Below are 13,416 nucleotides of genomic sequence, written 5' to 3'. Positions count from 1 at the left end.
TTGGCAGTATTCCAAATAAATAAAATAAATAAATAACAGGAACCACTCAGCGGTTAAGGTGCTTAAGTGATGATTTTGAAGTCATGCCTTCAATTGAATCCACGGCAACTGCGTTTCAATGAAGGCCATGCGCAAGACATCCATTTATCATGTCAGTGCCCATTAAAGGATCACAGGTGATGTACGCAGTCTTCAAGCAGCGGGCACAGCTCATGCATCAAACCGAACAGGGCCCATATTCCGAGTTTGCGTTGTTATCGAAGTGTTGCTATCTCACGTGACCTCGAGTCATCTGATTGGTGGAAATGCCAGAACCGGGTGTTGCCACCACGAAACTGGAAGATAATGTTCCGGTGTTTCCACCAATCAGATCACTCGACGTCACATGAGATAGCGACACTTTGATAACAACGTAAACTTGGAATGCGGGCCCAGGTCTCACTTTCACGGCAATACCCACTGCTATGAGTCCTGCAGGTTACAGTGCAGGTCCTACAGCCTCCAGTAGTCATAGCACTCCCCGTACTCGTGGCCCTTCGAACCGCAGAGACTGCACCGAAAAATGATGTGCCTGGCTGGTGCTCTAGAGAAAGGTCCAAGGATGCCTGCTCCGTACACTTTAGCCAAGGCCCTGACAACGATCTCGGCCACCTCCCGAATACCCTCACCAGCCGACAGATGGTAACCGTCATCAGCAAAAAGGTGTCTCTTGGGCGCTTTTGATGAATCCAGGAAGCGATGCTGAAAAAAAACACTTTCTTCAGAACCAAGGCAGATTTAGACAAATTATAAGGCATGTATGGTATATATATATATATATATATATATATATATATATATAGCTTTGTATATATATATATACCAGCTTTGTATATATCTATATATATATATATATATATATATATATATATACACACCTTTCCAACTAGTGGCCACTGGTCATCACCATATTGTTCACTTCTCGTGTCTAGGCTGCTGAAAAACCAGTTCCACTGCAGCGTCCACTGTGCTAGTGCCAAGTGCAAAAAGCAGTCAAGTGAACAATATGACGATGCCTAGTGACTATTTATTGGAAATGTATAATAAAAGTCTCAAGTATGTGGCTTGCAGAGGGAAGGAATGTGTTGAGCTGGGTCCTCAAATTTCAGCCTTTGTTCCAGAATTATGTGTTGGCTTCACAAGTCAGCTCATGATTCAGCTTCACCACCAGCTTTGTTTCTAAACTAAGATCAACCAAAAACATATTGCCAGGAATGACAGTCACTTCATGGAAACAAAAAGGTAGGACCCCGTTAATGTAAGCGCAGTCAGGATGAACATTAGCTGTATCCAAAGTGCATATAGAGAAAGATGGAGAACCCCTTCTATTTTGCATAAAAGTCTAAATTTCCTCTCTTCACAATAAGTGACAATGGTATAATTCGTACTATTTCAAAAACTCTGTCTAAGCCATCTTTTCATTGAAGAGAAGCTGAGTCATCAACGAATGTTCTGTTGAATGTTTTTATTTAAAAAGCCGCCCATAAGAATCCCACTTCAGCATTTCTCCAATGTCTGTTTGTCTGGCCTTTTCACGAGCATGCTTGTGGAAAGTGGAAGTTGGCAGGTGACATGGCTGGCCACTGACCGTTTCAAGGGCTATATGATGTCATGAGACGAAATGACATGGTCAAGTTGGCAGCAGCAACCAATTTGTGTAGCTCCTTTGAGATGCGAATGGGACCACTGAATCCTGAGTCAGGCACACATACTATACCTAGGCCATGCGGATATGTTTGTATGGCTTAGTATATGTGTAGCAGCAAGATAACTATAAAGAGTGGTCTTTCAGAAAAGTAAGTCAGTATGCTAATATTTGCGCCCTGAAAATAAAGTGAAAACATGAAGTGTTAGAGCACCTAATTCACATTTAGCCTAACAACACTAAACTGATCTTTAATTGCGTCTATATCTTTCCAGGCAATCTCACTCACAGCTACCTGTTGCTCTGCATCAGCAGGTAGCAATACTTTGGTGTGAGAACTGAAGGGCAGTAAAATCCTGCCTTGTCCCTATCCAGATCACTGTGAGTCACTGATTAACTTTTATCTTGTATGAGGAGAACCTGCTGAGGTGACGATAAAGGGCATGGAAAATGTAGTTCCCAGTAGCCGAGGGCAAACTAAATCTATGAATTAGCCCATTACTTGCCCTGTGGGGCACTGCATTAACAATTGCATTATGTTTTTTCAGTGCTGTGAAGAAAATGGGATTCGCAACTAAAGCAAGTTCTCAAGGCACTAAGGGCACAAATCGCATTACACACAAAGTATGCCTCTGTGAGCAGACTGTAAGGGCTTTTTTTTTTTGTCATGTAGGGTAGCATGCAGTGCCTACAGCCCTTTCCAAGTCCTTGTTTCCGTATTGAATGAGGAAGCAAGGATTTCCATCTGCCACATATTTCTTTCCCTTCAAGGTGTGGCCTTCCTGATTGCCAGCAGCATGCTGAAAACTTTGTTCTTATTCCTCCTTCATTTTAAAAACCTCATTCTTACCCTTAGGTATAGACTGAAAAACTACCGCTGCAATTGCCACAATATGCAATGTGAGAAAGGCTACAAGTTTGAAAATATTCGTGCTTACATCTACAAATTATTGCAAGCAGAGATTAGGAATTCCAGGCAAACATTAGGGCTTCCAGGATGAAGACAAAATTAAGCTGGCCCCTGCCTTTCCTTGTTGTGGGATGATTTGAAATTATTTTTTGTCTGCTTCTAAGTCATTCTTTGTGATACTCTTCGGAAAGCTGCATTAGGATGCGTCGCCACGCCAAATGCTACTTAAGGATTGCATGCTCTAATTTGCGTTGCACATTTAAAATATATATTTTAATGTTTTTTTAAAGTCAGTAAAGTACAGTAAAAATATGCCTTTATGCTCTGAAAGCTTAGTGTTGGAAGGTCGCTGTTGAAGACATGAACAAAGCATAAAGTTGAAAATGAAAACTAGATTTCAGCCGCAAATGGAACAGTCGTATTTCTTTAGTGAATTGCAGAGCAAACCAAAGTTTTTTATCCGCCAAAGGAGCACAGTATGCAATACCATTTCATGTCCTGCCATCATGAGAAATTTGAACTATTTGTAATTACGACTGACTTGCATTTCAACATATACGGCAACCTACAAACAGAGTGCATTTTTCAATATTTTCCTAATGCTTTCACTCGTCTTGCACACTCCCGTTTGTTTTTAAATTAGATGCTCTTTGTCTAGATTCTTTAACACTGACATGGCTTCACACCTTTCTTACTTTCGACAGCAGTTTCACTTCTTCCCTCTGTGATGTAGCACTTGGTATGCCTCAAGGCAGTGTTCTTGGTCCTTTATTGTTTTCAATATTTGTAAATGATTTATCTACTGGATTTATCTTCCCTTCAATTTTTCGCAGATGACCGCATTCATAGTTGATCACCTTGCTCTCCGAAATGACCTGAACCTAATCTCAGACTGGTGCAATAAATGAAAAACGAATATTAACTCTACTAAATGGAAGATTTTAAGCCACAAGTGTATTAATCATAACTTTTCGTACCTCACAGAGAGCATCACAGTGTCTCGGGCTTCATCATGCACAAGTATCTAGGCATTCATCTTATGCACAATATTTCATGGCCCACGCACATTCATGCCATTTGTGCGAAAGCTTCCACATCACTCGAGTACCTGCATCGAAACTTGCATACCTCTTTTAACAGCATAAGAAAACAGGCATGCCTAGCATTCGTACAGCCACAACTAGAATTTGCATCACCCGCATAGGTCCATATCAAAGCTACTTAATTAACACACTAGAATCCATCCAAAATAGAGCTGCTTGTCTCACGACACACAAGTACTGCATGACACTACAGTTGCTACTGCAGGTTAACACAGATCAAGCATGATGCCTGCCTTCAGCCATTAGACATTCATTGCTCCCATTCAGCCATTAGACATTCATTGCTCCATCGCTCTTTTATGGTTACTTCATAAATATTCTTACAGCACCAGGCCACCTCCATTACCTCTGGAAGCTGTTTCATGCATTTCACATTGCCTACATAACCAGTGCAGCATAAAACACACTCACAGAAGAACTCAAGCTTTTCATTCATCCGCACTTCCATGTGCTGTAGTTCGGAATGATCTTTCTGCCATTATTGCGTGTGTGTGCAACCATTAATCATTCCATGACTAGCTAGGCAAACATTTTCTCCTGCGATATCTGAGGTGTGGTTTGGTTTGAGGGGTTTAACGTGCCAAAGCAACTCAGGCTATGAGAGAAGCCGTAGTGGAGAACTCCGGAATTTTGACCTCCTGAGGTTCCTTAACGTGCACTGACATCACACAGCAGACGGGCGCCTTGCTCTTCGCCTCCACTGAAATGCGACTGGCGAGGCTGGGATTCGACCCCGCATTCTTGGGAACACTAGTCGAGCGCTGTAACCACTGCACCACCCCGACGGGGTAGCGATATCTTAACAATTCTTTATCTTTGTTCTGCAGTTTGTGATTTTTTTTTCATTGTTATGGAATCTTATTTTGGTTTCTTGTGCGCTTTAATTTTTCAATGACTGACATTAGGAATATGACCACTGCCTTTTTTTTCTAGACATGTACTGCCATATTTTGCATTCATGCCGCTACTAAGCACCTTTAATCTATGTAAAATTTGCACCCTTAACTTTTATAATGTGCAATACTTTCTGTTCATTTGTGCCTTGTATTTCATGTATTAACTGCTTTTTTTTGTACATATGTCATTTTTTGTCCTCCTCACTCACTGTCTTTCTGGGCCCTGTAAGAAATCATAAATAAATATCACTAATGAAAATATGCCTCAACTGAAAGCGTTACTTGAAAAGCAGTAGGAATTTTTCCAAAATCTTGCCAAAGAACCTTAAGAAATCGTGACAGTAAGCATCAATTCCCATATCTGTCAAATCTGGAGTTCTGCTGATAGGTATTACAGTGAAAAGCTGCCTGTTTGAGGTTGTGTAAAAAATTACTGAGTCACAACATTGAAGATGCCTTGATGAACCAGTGTGAGGACTTTGAAGCATTTTCTTCTTTCGCCAACAAACACTGACATTCGAGATTACACCTGGTGTGCCATTTTAATTAGAAGTGCAAAGATCTCAAGGTGACAGGAGAACTACTAAACTTTATCCCAATAAAAGGTATGACTACAGCAGAAGACATTAATATTCTTGAAGGGGTTGTTCAACACACCAGTTAGCACTAGGAAGGAATGGTGTGTGTTGCAAATGACAGATAGCCTTTAATGGTTGAAACCAGGAGCAGTCTTGTGGGACATTTGAGAACGAAGGTTTCAGTGTCAACAGATAGTGTTTTACAGTGCATTGCACCTTCCACCAAGAAATACTATGCAGCAAGTCACTGAGCATAAAATCTGTCATGGATGTTGTATTTGGTGCAGTGCACTCCATTGGGAGTTCACAATCACAATCTCTTTCTATCTGTGCAATAAGAGGTAGAATATACTAATACTGGGAAATCATCCAGCAGTAGCAGAGATGCGACTTGTGGATGGCTAGTGGAAAAGTGCTGAAGAGATTTTTTGCACCTCAGAAAGGAAACTAACCCCTTCTTGAAGAGAAAAGTAGTGAGACTGCTGATGTGTAAGATAACAAGTGGTTTTGTTCCCCTTGTATTTCTCACATAGTTATGTGATCCCCTGAACATCTTGAATGCAGAACTTCAGGGAAAATAAATAGGCAAGGATGTTTGTGCCTTTCAGGTGAGATTACAACTCTGGCAGCACCAAATAAGAGCAAGTCCACAGGACCACTTTACAACTATTGCTTAGAATCTTGTGATGTTTTTGCAGATTTGCTCAACGATAGGGAGGAAAATTTTGAAATTTTGTTCCAAGACATGCATGCCTCTCCAAAAAATTCAAAAAGTTTTCTTTTAACTATTTCTTGTGCAGATCAACAATGTCAAGCCCAAGTTGCAAATGACACCGAATTTCAGCAACCACAGCATATGACAGGAGTTTGAGGATACAGGTGTTGCTGAGTTTTACTTTTTTTTTTAACAAGACGCTTGATCGAGCTCTGGATCACCAAGCGACAAAAATCATTGCATTTTCAAAAGCTCACAATCGTGCGAGCAATTATCACTACCATCTGTACTGAAACAGTCATTCCACGTGAAATGCCCCAGACACCATTGATGACCACCACTGACTGTTTAAAAAAATAAGAATGGGCATGTTGGTAATTGTGTGAACGGCTTTTCATTGCTATCACCTGATATCACTGGCATGTATGTCATGAAACTTCTCGAACACGTCATTGCATCTAACATGGCACAATTTTTAGGAGGCTTCTGAAGGTTCCTCCTTTCCAATACAGCACGGATTCAGAAAACTATACTATCATGAGCCACGCAACTCTGGGCCTTACTAATGAGCTGCTACACAGAAGACAAGACTCCTCAAAATAACTATGTATTCCTCAACTATACTAAAGCCTTCATTCCATTTCCACATTGTTGTCTGATAGCTGACCTATCATCTTTGGGCCATGATTCCTTAGCAATTGCTTGAATAAGAAACTTTTTCTCAATTTGTAAGCAGCTCACTTTGTCAATAATTGATCCTATTTAAACAGTACAGCACCTAACATACTACAAGGTAGTATAATAGGCCCGTTATTATTTCTGGTCTGCAAAATGAGGGCTGGAAGCAGGCTCGAGCATTTTGGAGTAGCCCAGGGGGCAGTAATAATGCTATTATGGAGCAGCTTTGGAGCAATAAAAAAGAGAATTTTTGAACAATTATGTATTGGAACGTGCTTTATAGGGCCAAACATTTTTATTAACTGCATTTTTTTATCCCTGAAATACATAGGAATTTCATTTGGTCAATTTTAATTCAACATTCAGTGCTTCGCTGGCTATGCATGCCTCCCTGTCGAGTCAGGACAAACAGCCCAAACCATGTACAGAAGATTAAAATAATACAGCTGACCTAAACAACAATTTGGAACAGACTAGCAGCAAACAGAATGCTTGCTTCACTACAATACTGAATATCAAGTTTGACTAAAAGTTTTCGACTATTTTGGTTTCATTGATTCAAATGTGGAGTGTAGCACATTGATGCATTGAAGCACTCCCACTAGCTTGGAGTTCACATCAATGGGCAGTATATTTCTGCTCCCTATCTTGTGCATATCCTGTTTGATCCTATGCTTGTGCCTATAAAATTCCTGGGAATTCGTCAGTAGTGCATTCAGGGTGGATAGATAAAACTAAAGAGCAGCCTTTTCCTCTTTTAGCTTGTTTACTTCACTGCTTTTTGGCAGTACATCCTCATGCTTTCACTTGAGAGACGCTGGGGCTTCCTTAATTTCAACACACTGGAATTAGGCCCTGTATGGCTTTGCAACACTTGTGAGAACATTTGTAGCAATTGGCACCTTCAAGGTGCCAACCCCATAATGCTTCAGCTACGTTTTTGTAGGCTTGAGATGGTTGTTAATAGAGAGGCTCAGTGGTGAAATACCTTCTTGCTTTAGCAGCAGAAGCATCAGAACAACTCATGTAGATCTTTGTAGCTGGACAAGTTGGCCGACATCTCGTGGTAGTTTGTAGTGTTTGCTTTTCTCGCTTCTCTTACTACCAGTGACTCAAAAGGCTAGGAGGTGGTGCTAGCTCATACACAAAGAACATTTTTTGAAATTCCCTCCAATCACTTGTGCAGCATCAAGGCCGCTCCATCGAAATGCACTAGGCGTGTTAGTATACAGATATTGGAAAGTTGGTGTAACAAGTTCTGGCAGGAATTGTGGCGAATAGAAAGAAGTGGGGAACTAAAGAAAAACTAGTTTCTCGTTTCAAATTTCCTCGCGAAAAAAATATTTATCATGCTTCGTGTATCTCTTAGTTTATGAAAATTTTATTCGTATTACCATTGCGACAACACTTATAACTGTGGTACCAGTGTGCTGACATTGCTTGAACTATGACAGTCCTTATAGCATGGACATGCAACTCTTGACATGCAACCAACCTGCTGCACTTCTGACATTTGCTTAATAGAATTGGATCGAATCATATTTTCTTGTAGGCAGCATTAATGGCCCATCGTTTGACAAAAGTCCATTGTCGTGTACGATGTGTTTTGCACCGAATACTGAACGAACAAACAGTGGTCTTTTTACGCGTTTATGTGTGAGCTCTGCGTCCTGACAAGTGGTGATGGACGAAAGACATCCCCAAAACGAGGAATGAAGAGCAGTAATGGGGACCGGAAGACTAGTGCCTGAAAGGCGGTAAGAAGCGAATGAAACACAGGCTGGAAGAGAGGCATGCCACTCTATGGAGGGGTGTACTCCAAACTGGCCGCTGTCTGTGCTTCGAAGCTATGACTTACGGCTGTAACGGCCATTGGGGTCTGGGGTCAAAGAAGCAACCACGACTGTGGCGTTCAGAAATTTGGAAAAAGAAAACGAAGAAGAAGGATCTTCCAACAATCAGGTGAAAAAAACTTCAAGGGAGAGGGCAAATTCGAGGCGAGCAGATCGACGCAAGAGACAGGAGAGATTGAACTCTGGTGTCGAACAGAGAAGCCACACTCTGAGTGCAATTTATTGTTCACAATTGTGGAAATCAATTCCTTGTAATCTGGAATTGTCAACTGCTGTTGGGCTTTGTTGGAGAATGCCTGAAAGACGGAATAAGGAACCTGCCTGACTCCCAAGTTCTGCTAAATTTAATGGCAAAACACCAAGGCAGCCAGTTTGGAGAAGTTATGGTGCAATATTGTATTTTTGAATAGGATGGAGCAGGGAAAGCAGTTTGGAGCAGAATGGAGCAGCAAATCCATTCCTGCATAAATGTCGTGCCATTAAATATTGCCTCAGCCATCGGACTATTTGCCGAGTATTACATTATTTATAGAAAAATCCTGTCTATTGACAACAATGCTTTTCAGGAACATCAGTACTAGCTGGTGTTCATTACGAAAAATCCCCTTACGCTATAAAAGCCTGATAATGTCATTTAGTCACAAAGAATCCGATTCTCTTTACTTATTAACTGCATAAGTCCAGGCACTGTTGTGTCATCATACAAGTGCCTAGTGTTCATTTTGTTTTCTTTCCCGAAAAGCCAATACAGAAAAAGCTTTTGCTAAAGACAACCGTCCATCTATATAAAATATCACCTAAGAGGCACGCTCACTTCCACCCAGCAGCTTGCCTATCAAATGTTTGTTCTGCCTTAACTTGAATATGCATCTTTCATTGTCCTTCATCAACACTACTTACTTGACTCCATAGAACACGTAAAAAGTGCTGCAGCTTATTTCATTGTTCAACATGACAGCTGAAATTTTACTAAGATTAAGAGACTGCGTACCTCTTGCCCTTAGAATCTCGCAGAACAGCACTTATTTGCCTCTTCCATAAAATTGCTTACAGCGGGCACCGTTTTACCCTACCTCGAGCACAACTGAGCTGCACATTCCACATGATTACCCAGTTTCAAGTGTTCCTTAGAAAGAACCACTGCTTTTTATTAATCAGCACTGTCAGTCATGTGCTATCGTGTATTGTCATGTTTTTCAAGACATTGTTGTTCATGTCTCTGACCCCGTTACTTTCGAAGCAAAAATGTGCTGCATTTTGTCATGAAGTGTTTTCCATCATGAGCTCTATTTTCGGATTGGTCACTTACTATGGTAAAATGATGTTGAAATAAGGCTGTTCTATTGTCACCGCAGTTTCTAATACAGCCTGCTCACACTTGCTGGAGCATGTTAGGCATGTGAACAAAAAAAATTAAGTAAATTGACACAGCCAAGCTGAGATTATCCAAATGGGGAGAGAGGGCGAATATTATGCTAGTAGACTATTTTTTACCAAAAGAGCTCGCCAGTTCATGGCCAAATGCAGGCGCTAAATTTCTCCTAGACCGTTTATATAGATTATAGATATAGATATATAGAACGCGTTTATAGATTATACGTACAATGAATAAATGTTGCTGCAAGTCAGCCCTTAGATCATAGTATGGCCTCAATTCTGCTTCCTTCTTCTGTGCTCTGTTCGCTGGTAATGCGTAGATCAAGACACACACGAGACCAAACGTTGCACGAAACAGCATGCATACTCACTTCCGGGTTCAGTATCACAACATGGTTCATCAGCTGAAAAGTCCTCTTGATCTTTTTGTTAAGTAACCGACGGCCGCTGAGCCAGCGGCGGCTTGCTTCATTGTCTGTTCCGAAGCAGCGTGGCAAAATGTTCATGACAAAAACAATGCCCACGCCACCCAGAAGCTGCAGGACGAGGGCCTAGGATGTGAAATGATAAATGAGACTTTATTACTGCAATTAAAAAGCGTCGACGATTTGTAAGATCACGTACCTTAATATTCTCGCAAATATCTTGAGGTCTCAAATTCTGGTTGCACAGGTCGTTGCCGCCGACGTATACAAACGCAAAGTCTGCGCGCCGCAGATCAAGGCGCCGTACGGCGTTTGCGAGACGCAAGGCGTCGTAGCCTCCGAAGCTGAATGTGCAGGTCTCTACAGATAGAATTAACCGCAGACGAGCCCTGCACAAACGCTTCAGCTGGCTATCGCCAACCAGTACGCCTCGCAATGTCATGGCGGATGATGGACGCTGTGGGCTGCAACAAACTAAAGTTCGCGCGCAGAGAAGGTACACGTGCACAACGCATACAACAAACCTTGGTTGGGTACAGTGGTTGGGGACATCCAGAAAGCAAGGGACCAAACAGCACTAGGTTTGATTCAACTAGGGAAGGCATAGGGACGGCTTGGAGTTGGGTTTGGCTTCCGATTTACTCGCGTGCCCAGCGACAGGCGTTGGCGTCGTCGTCGCGCGATGCATCGCCAGGGATTGTCGCCTATTTTTTTCTTTCTGTATCGTTGCTTCAGCTGCAATAGATCAGTTGCAAAACCTACAAGTCAGCCTCCCTGTACGGCAGACATTCCTGCACAATGGCGGCATAGACCTTAATAGTTGGGTACAGTGCTAGCACATCGCCTGGCGGGTGGGGTAATTGCCGCACCTCTTGCTCATTTGTCACAGTATTATTCGCGTGCGCATTGTCGCCCCACTATTACCCTGTCCGGTTAGAGTCCCTTTTCTAAATTTTCTTTCTTCACCCCTAGAGTGACAGTGCTCCCCCCTTAATTCCAGCGTTAAGAATGCCCGAAAACCTTTCTGACAATGGCCTGCGCGTGAGGCATCCGAAGCAGCGTGGACTGTAGTAGATGCATGTACTGCACCTAACTATTATCCCTGAATCAGGTTCTGTCGCCGCTGTGCACGAATTCCTGCCTCACAGGGAAGCCGACTTGTAGTTTTTGCGACTGGTTTCGTATAGCATGTCCAGCAGGGTCGGAGCCTTAAGTGTGAGCGCTGGGTGGGCTCAGGCAATTTCAGTCCCAGGCCTAGCTCGGGTTTGTAGCATGAGGCCAGGGTCGGGCTCAACATTTATGCCCGTGCACACCTCTAGTCGCGTCGGTTGTGTAGCACACGTTTGGCGCCCGTGCCTGCTTTTAATTTTGTTCTTCGAACCGTGACACTTTGCTCCAGCATCAAAACTGCATGAAACATCAGTATGCAATTTCCGGTCGTTATGCTAACTGATCACCCCACCGCCCTGGCACGGCTATGTTATACCATGTGTAACAGAGTTGCAATTAGTCCATTTTTGAGACAGCTTTCAATGGAAATTATAGATTAACTAAACAAAGAAGAGCCGTGGTAAGCTGTTATCATGTTTTAGAGGCATCGATTTAATGGAGACCTTCCTTGCATTTAAGGCTAGGCCCGGCAACATATTCATTAAACGTCATCTCACTGTCATCGACCATCTCTCTGTCCTCTGTTCTCCTGTTTTCATCGGCTTGCCGTGTCGTAACATTTGGTTGGAGGTGCTGGTACATCATCATCACCCCCCCCCCATCCTGGTTCGGAGCATCAGCGCCCTGTGACTTCTTGCGCCGTCGGCGAAAGGTTAGGAGGCACTGCATGGCTGTTCCCCAGCCTGCCGGACCCAGCAAGACCTTGCCGTTCCTCCGCCCCGTCCCCCCCGCACCGACCACAAGACACGACGAAGGAGAGACTGACCCGAGACGCCACACATGACCACAAGACACAAGGAGAGACCCGAATGACCTAATGTGACCCCACTGACCTGATGTGCCGATCAAGGACCCTACGACCCAAGACACCGCTACACTTCAAGACATTCTCCCCTGCCTATGCCATGCGGTGTGTGTCTTGGCCTCCGCCATCGAGTCGTGGCAACATGTGGCCCGAGAGTGTCCTGCCAAGGTTCGTCGCGAATCATCGTGCCGGCAAGCCATTCTATTCTTCCAATTCTTTTTCAAGCATCTAGACACGCCCATCATCATGCCATGGAATCATCAACATCGTGCATTTCCTCGTCCACGATCGGGACGATCGCTCGGTGGCCCCGGGTCATGTTACGGACGACATCAAGGAAGAAAAAGCGAGCAGTGGCGCGGACAGGAGCGCTCGCGCTAGGTCCGGCAACATATTCATTAAACGTCATCTCAATGTCATCGACCATCTCTCTGTCCTCTGTTCTCCTGTTTTCATCGGCTTGCCGTATCGTAACAATATCTTATCTTAAACTACTACATGCTGAATGTGTTCCTTGCGCATATGCCGGCAGTGAGATATATATGCACATTATTCTGCACAATAAATCAGTTGTGAATGGCGCTCTGTCCTGTTCTTCTTTTCTTGCTTGTGTGCATGTTGTTCTGGTGCCTTTAATTTATAATGAGCACTGTATGAAAACTATTTCTTTGTACATTACAACTTAGGCAATTGTTTATACTAGAATGCAGCAAGCAATAAAAGCTGTAAAACTAAAAAGCTGGAACTTGAATTGTTAGTTATTGTGAACCACACAGGTCTCATTCTTCACTGATCTTGGCAATATTATATGCGTACACAGCCTTGAGAATATCTGCGATGTACACATCTCCCTCAGTTAGCTGATTGAAGATAGCTTGATTGATTCTGTCAGGGCAATGATTTCTTTATTCTGGCCGCAATGTATGTGTCTCTTGAAGACATAGCGCAAAAAAGACGGGGACAACACAGATGTAGACAGGACAGGCGCTAACTCATTAGCCTTTGCCATGTGCAGTTCTCAGACACTATGACCCTAAAAGGGCATTCAGGTTTATGTGTTTTAGCGGTATAAAACACTTCTAAACATCCGCTTTTCGTCTTATCCACTGCTCTCCTCAGCTTTTCAAGGCCTAGATCTTCCAGTAGCTGAATGGCAGCACGACGACATCGCTTTGGATCAAACTTGACTTTTTTAAACTTCTTCTCAATGGCGGCTAGGGCT

At 42.9% G+C, this 13,416-nt stretch overlaps 1 protein-coding gene across 1 annotated transcript; it reads right to left on the bottom strand.

Annotated features, from left to right (window-relative positions):
• Positions 1-492: 492 nt before the first annotated feature.
• On the bottom strand, positions 493-10,661 carry LOC146182844 (uncharacterized). Its single transcript, XM_084608287.1, has 3 exons — positions 10,419-10,661; positions 10,166-10,345; positions 493-741 (listed from the first exon to the last, which is right to left on the bottom strand). Exons 1-3 carry the CDS (start codon positions 10,659-10,661, stop codon positions 493-495), a joined length of 672 nt encoding a protein of 223 aa, XP_084464413.1.
• Positions 10,662-13,416: the final 2,755 nt, after the last annotated feature.

Source organism: Amblyomma maculatum, chromosome 7, assembly GCF_055883805.1.
Source record: "Amblyomma maculatum isolate TAMU_Amacu chromosome 7, ASM5588380v1, whole genome shotgun sequence".
NCBI classification, from domain to species: domain Eukaryota; kingdom Metazoa; phylum Arthropoda; class Arachnida; order Ixodida; family Ixodidae; genus Amblyomma; species Amblyomma maculatum.
The sequence above is the reverse complement of the archived record's forward strand: the minus strand, read 5'-3'. Positions and strand labels throughout refer to the sequence as shown.

Bases quoted from the DNA above. Each gene is read 5' to 3' on its own strand.
- LOC146182844 (XM_084608287.1), bottom strand. From the start codon at position 10,661: ATGACATTGCGAGGCGTACTGGTTGGCGATAGCCAGCTGAAGCGTTTG. The intron at 10,346-10,418 runs GTACGTGATCTT...TTCACATCCTAG, and splicing joins ATATTTGCGAGAATATTAAG to GCCCTCGTCCTGCAGCTTCT. The intron at 742-10,165 runs GTGAGTATGCAT...GTTTTTTTTCAG, and splicing joins TTGTGATACTGAACCCGGAA to CATCGCTTCCTGGATTCATC.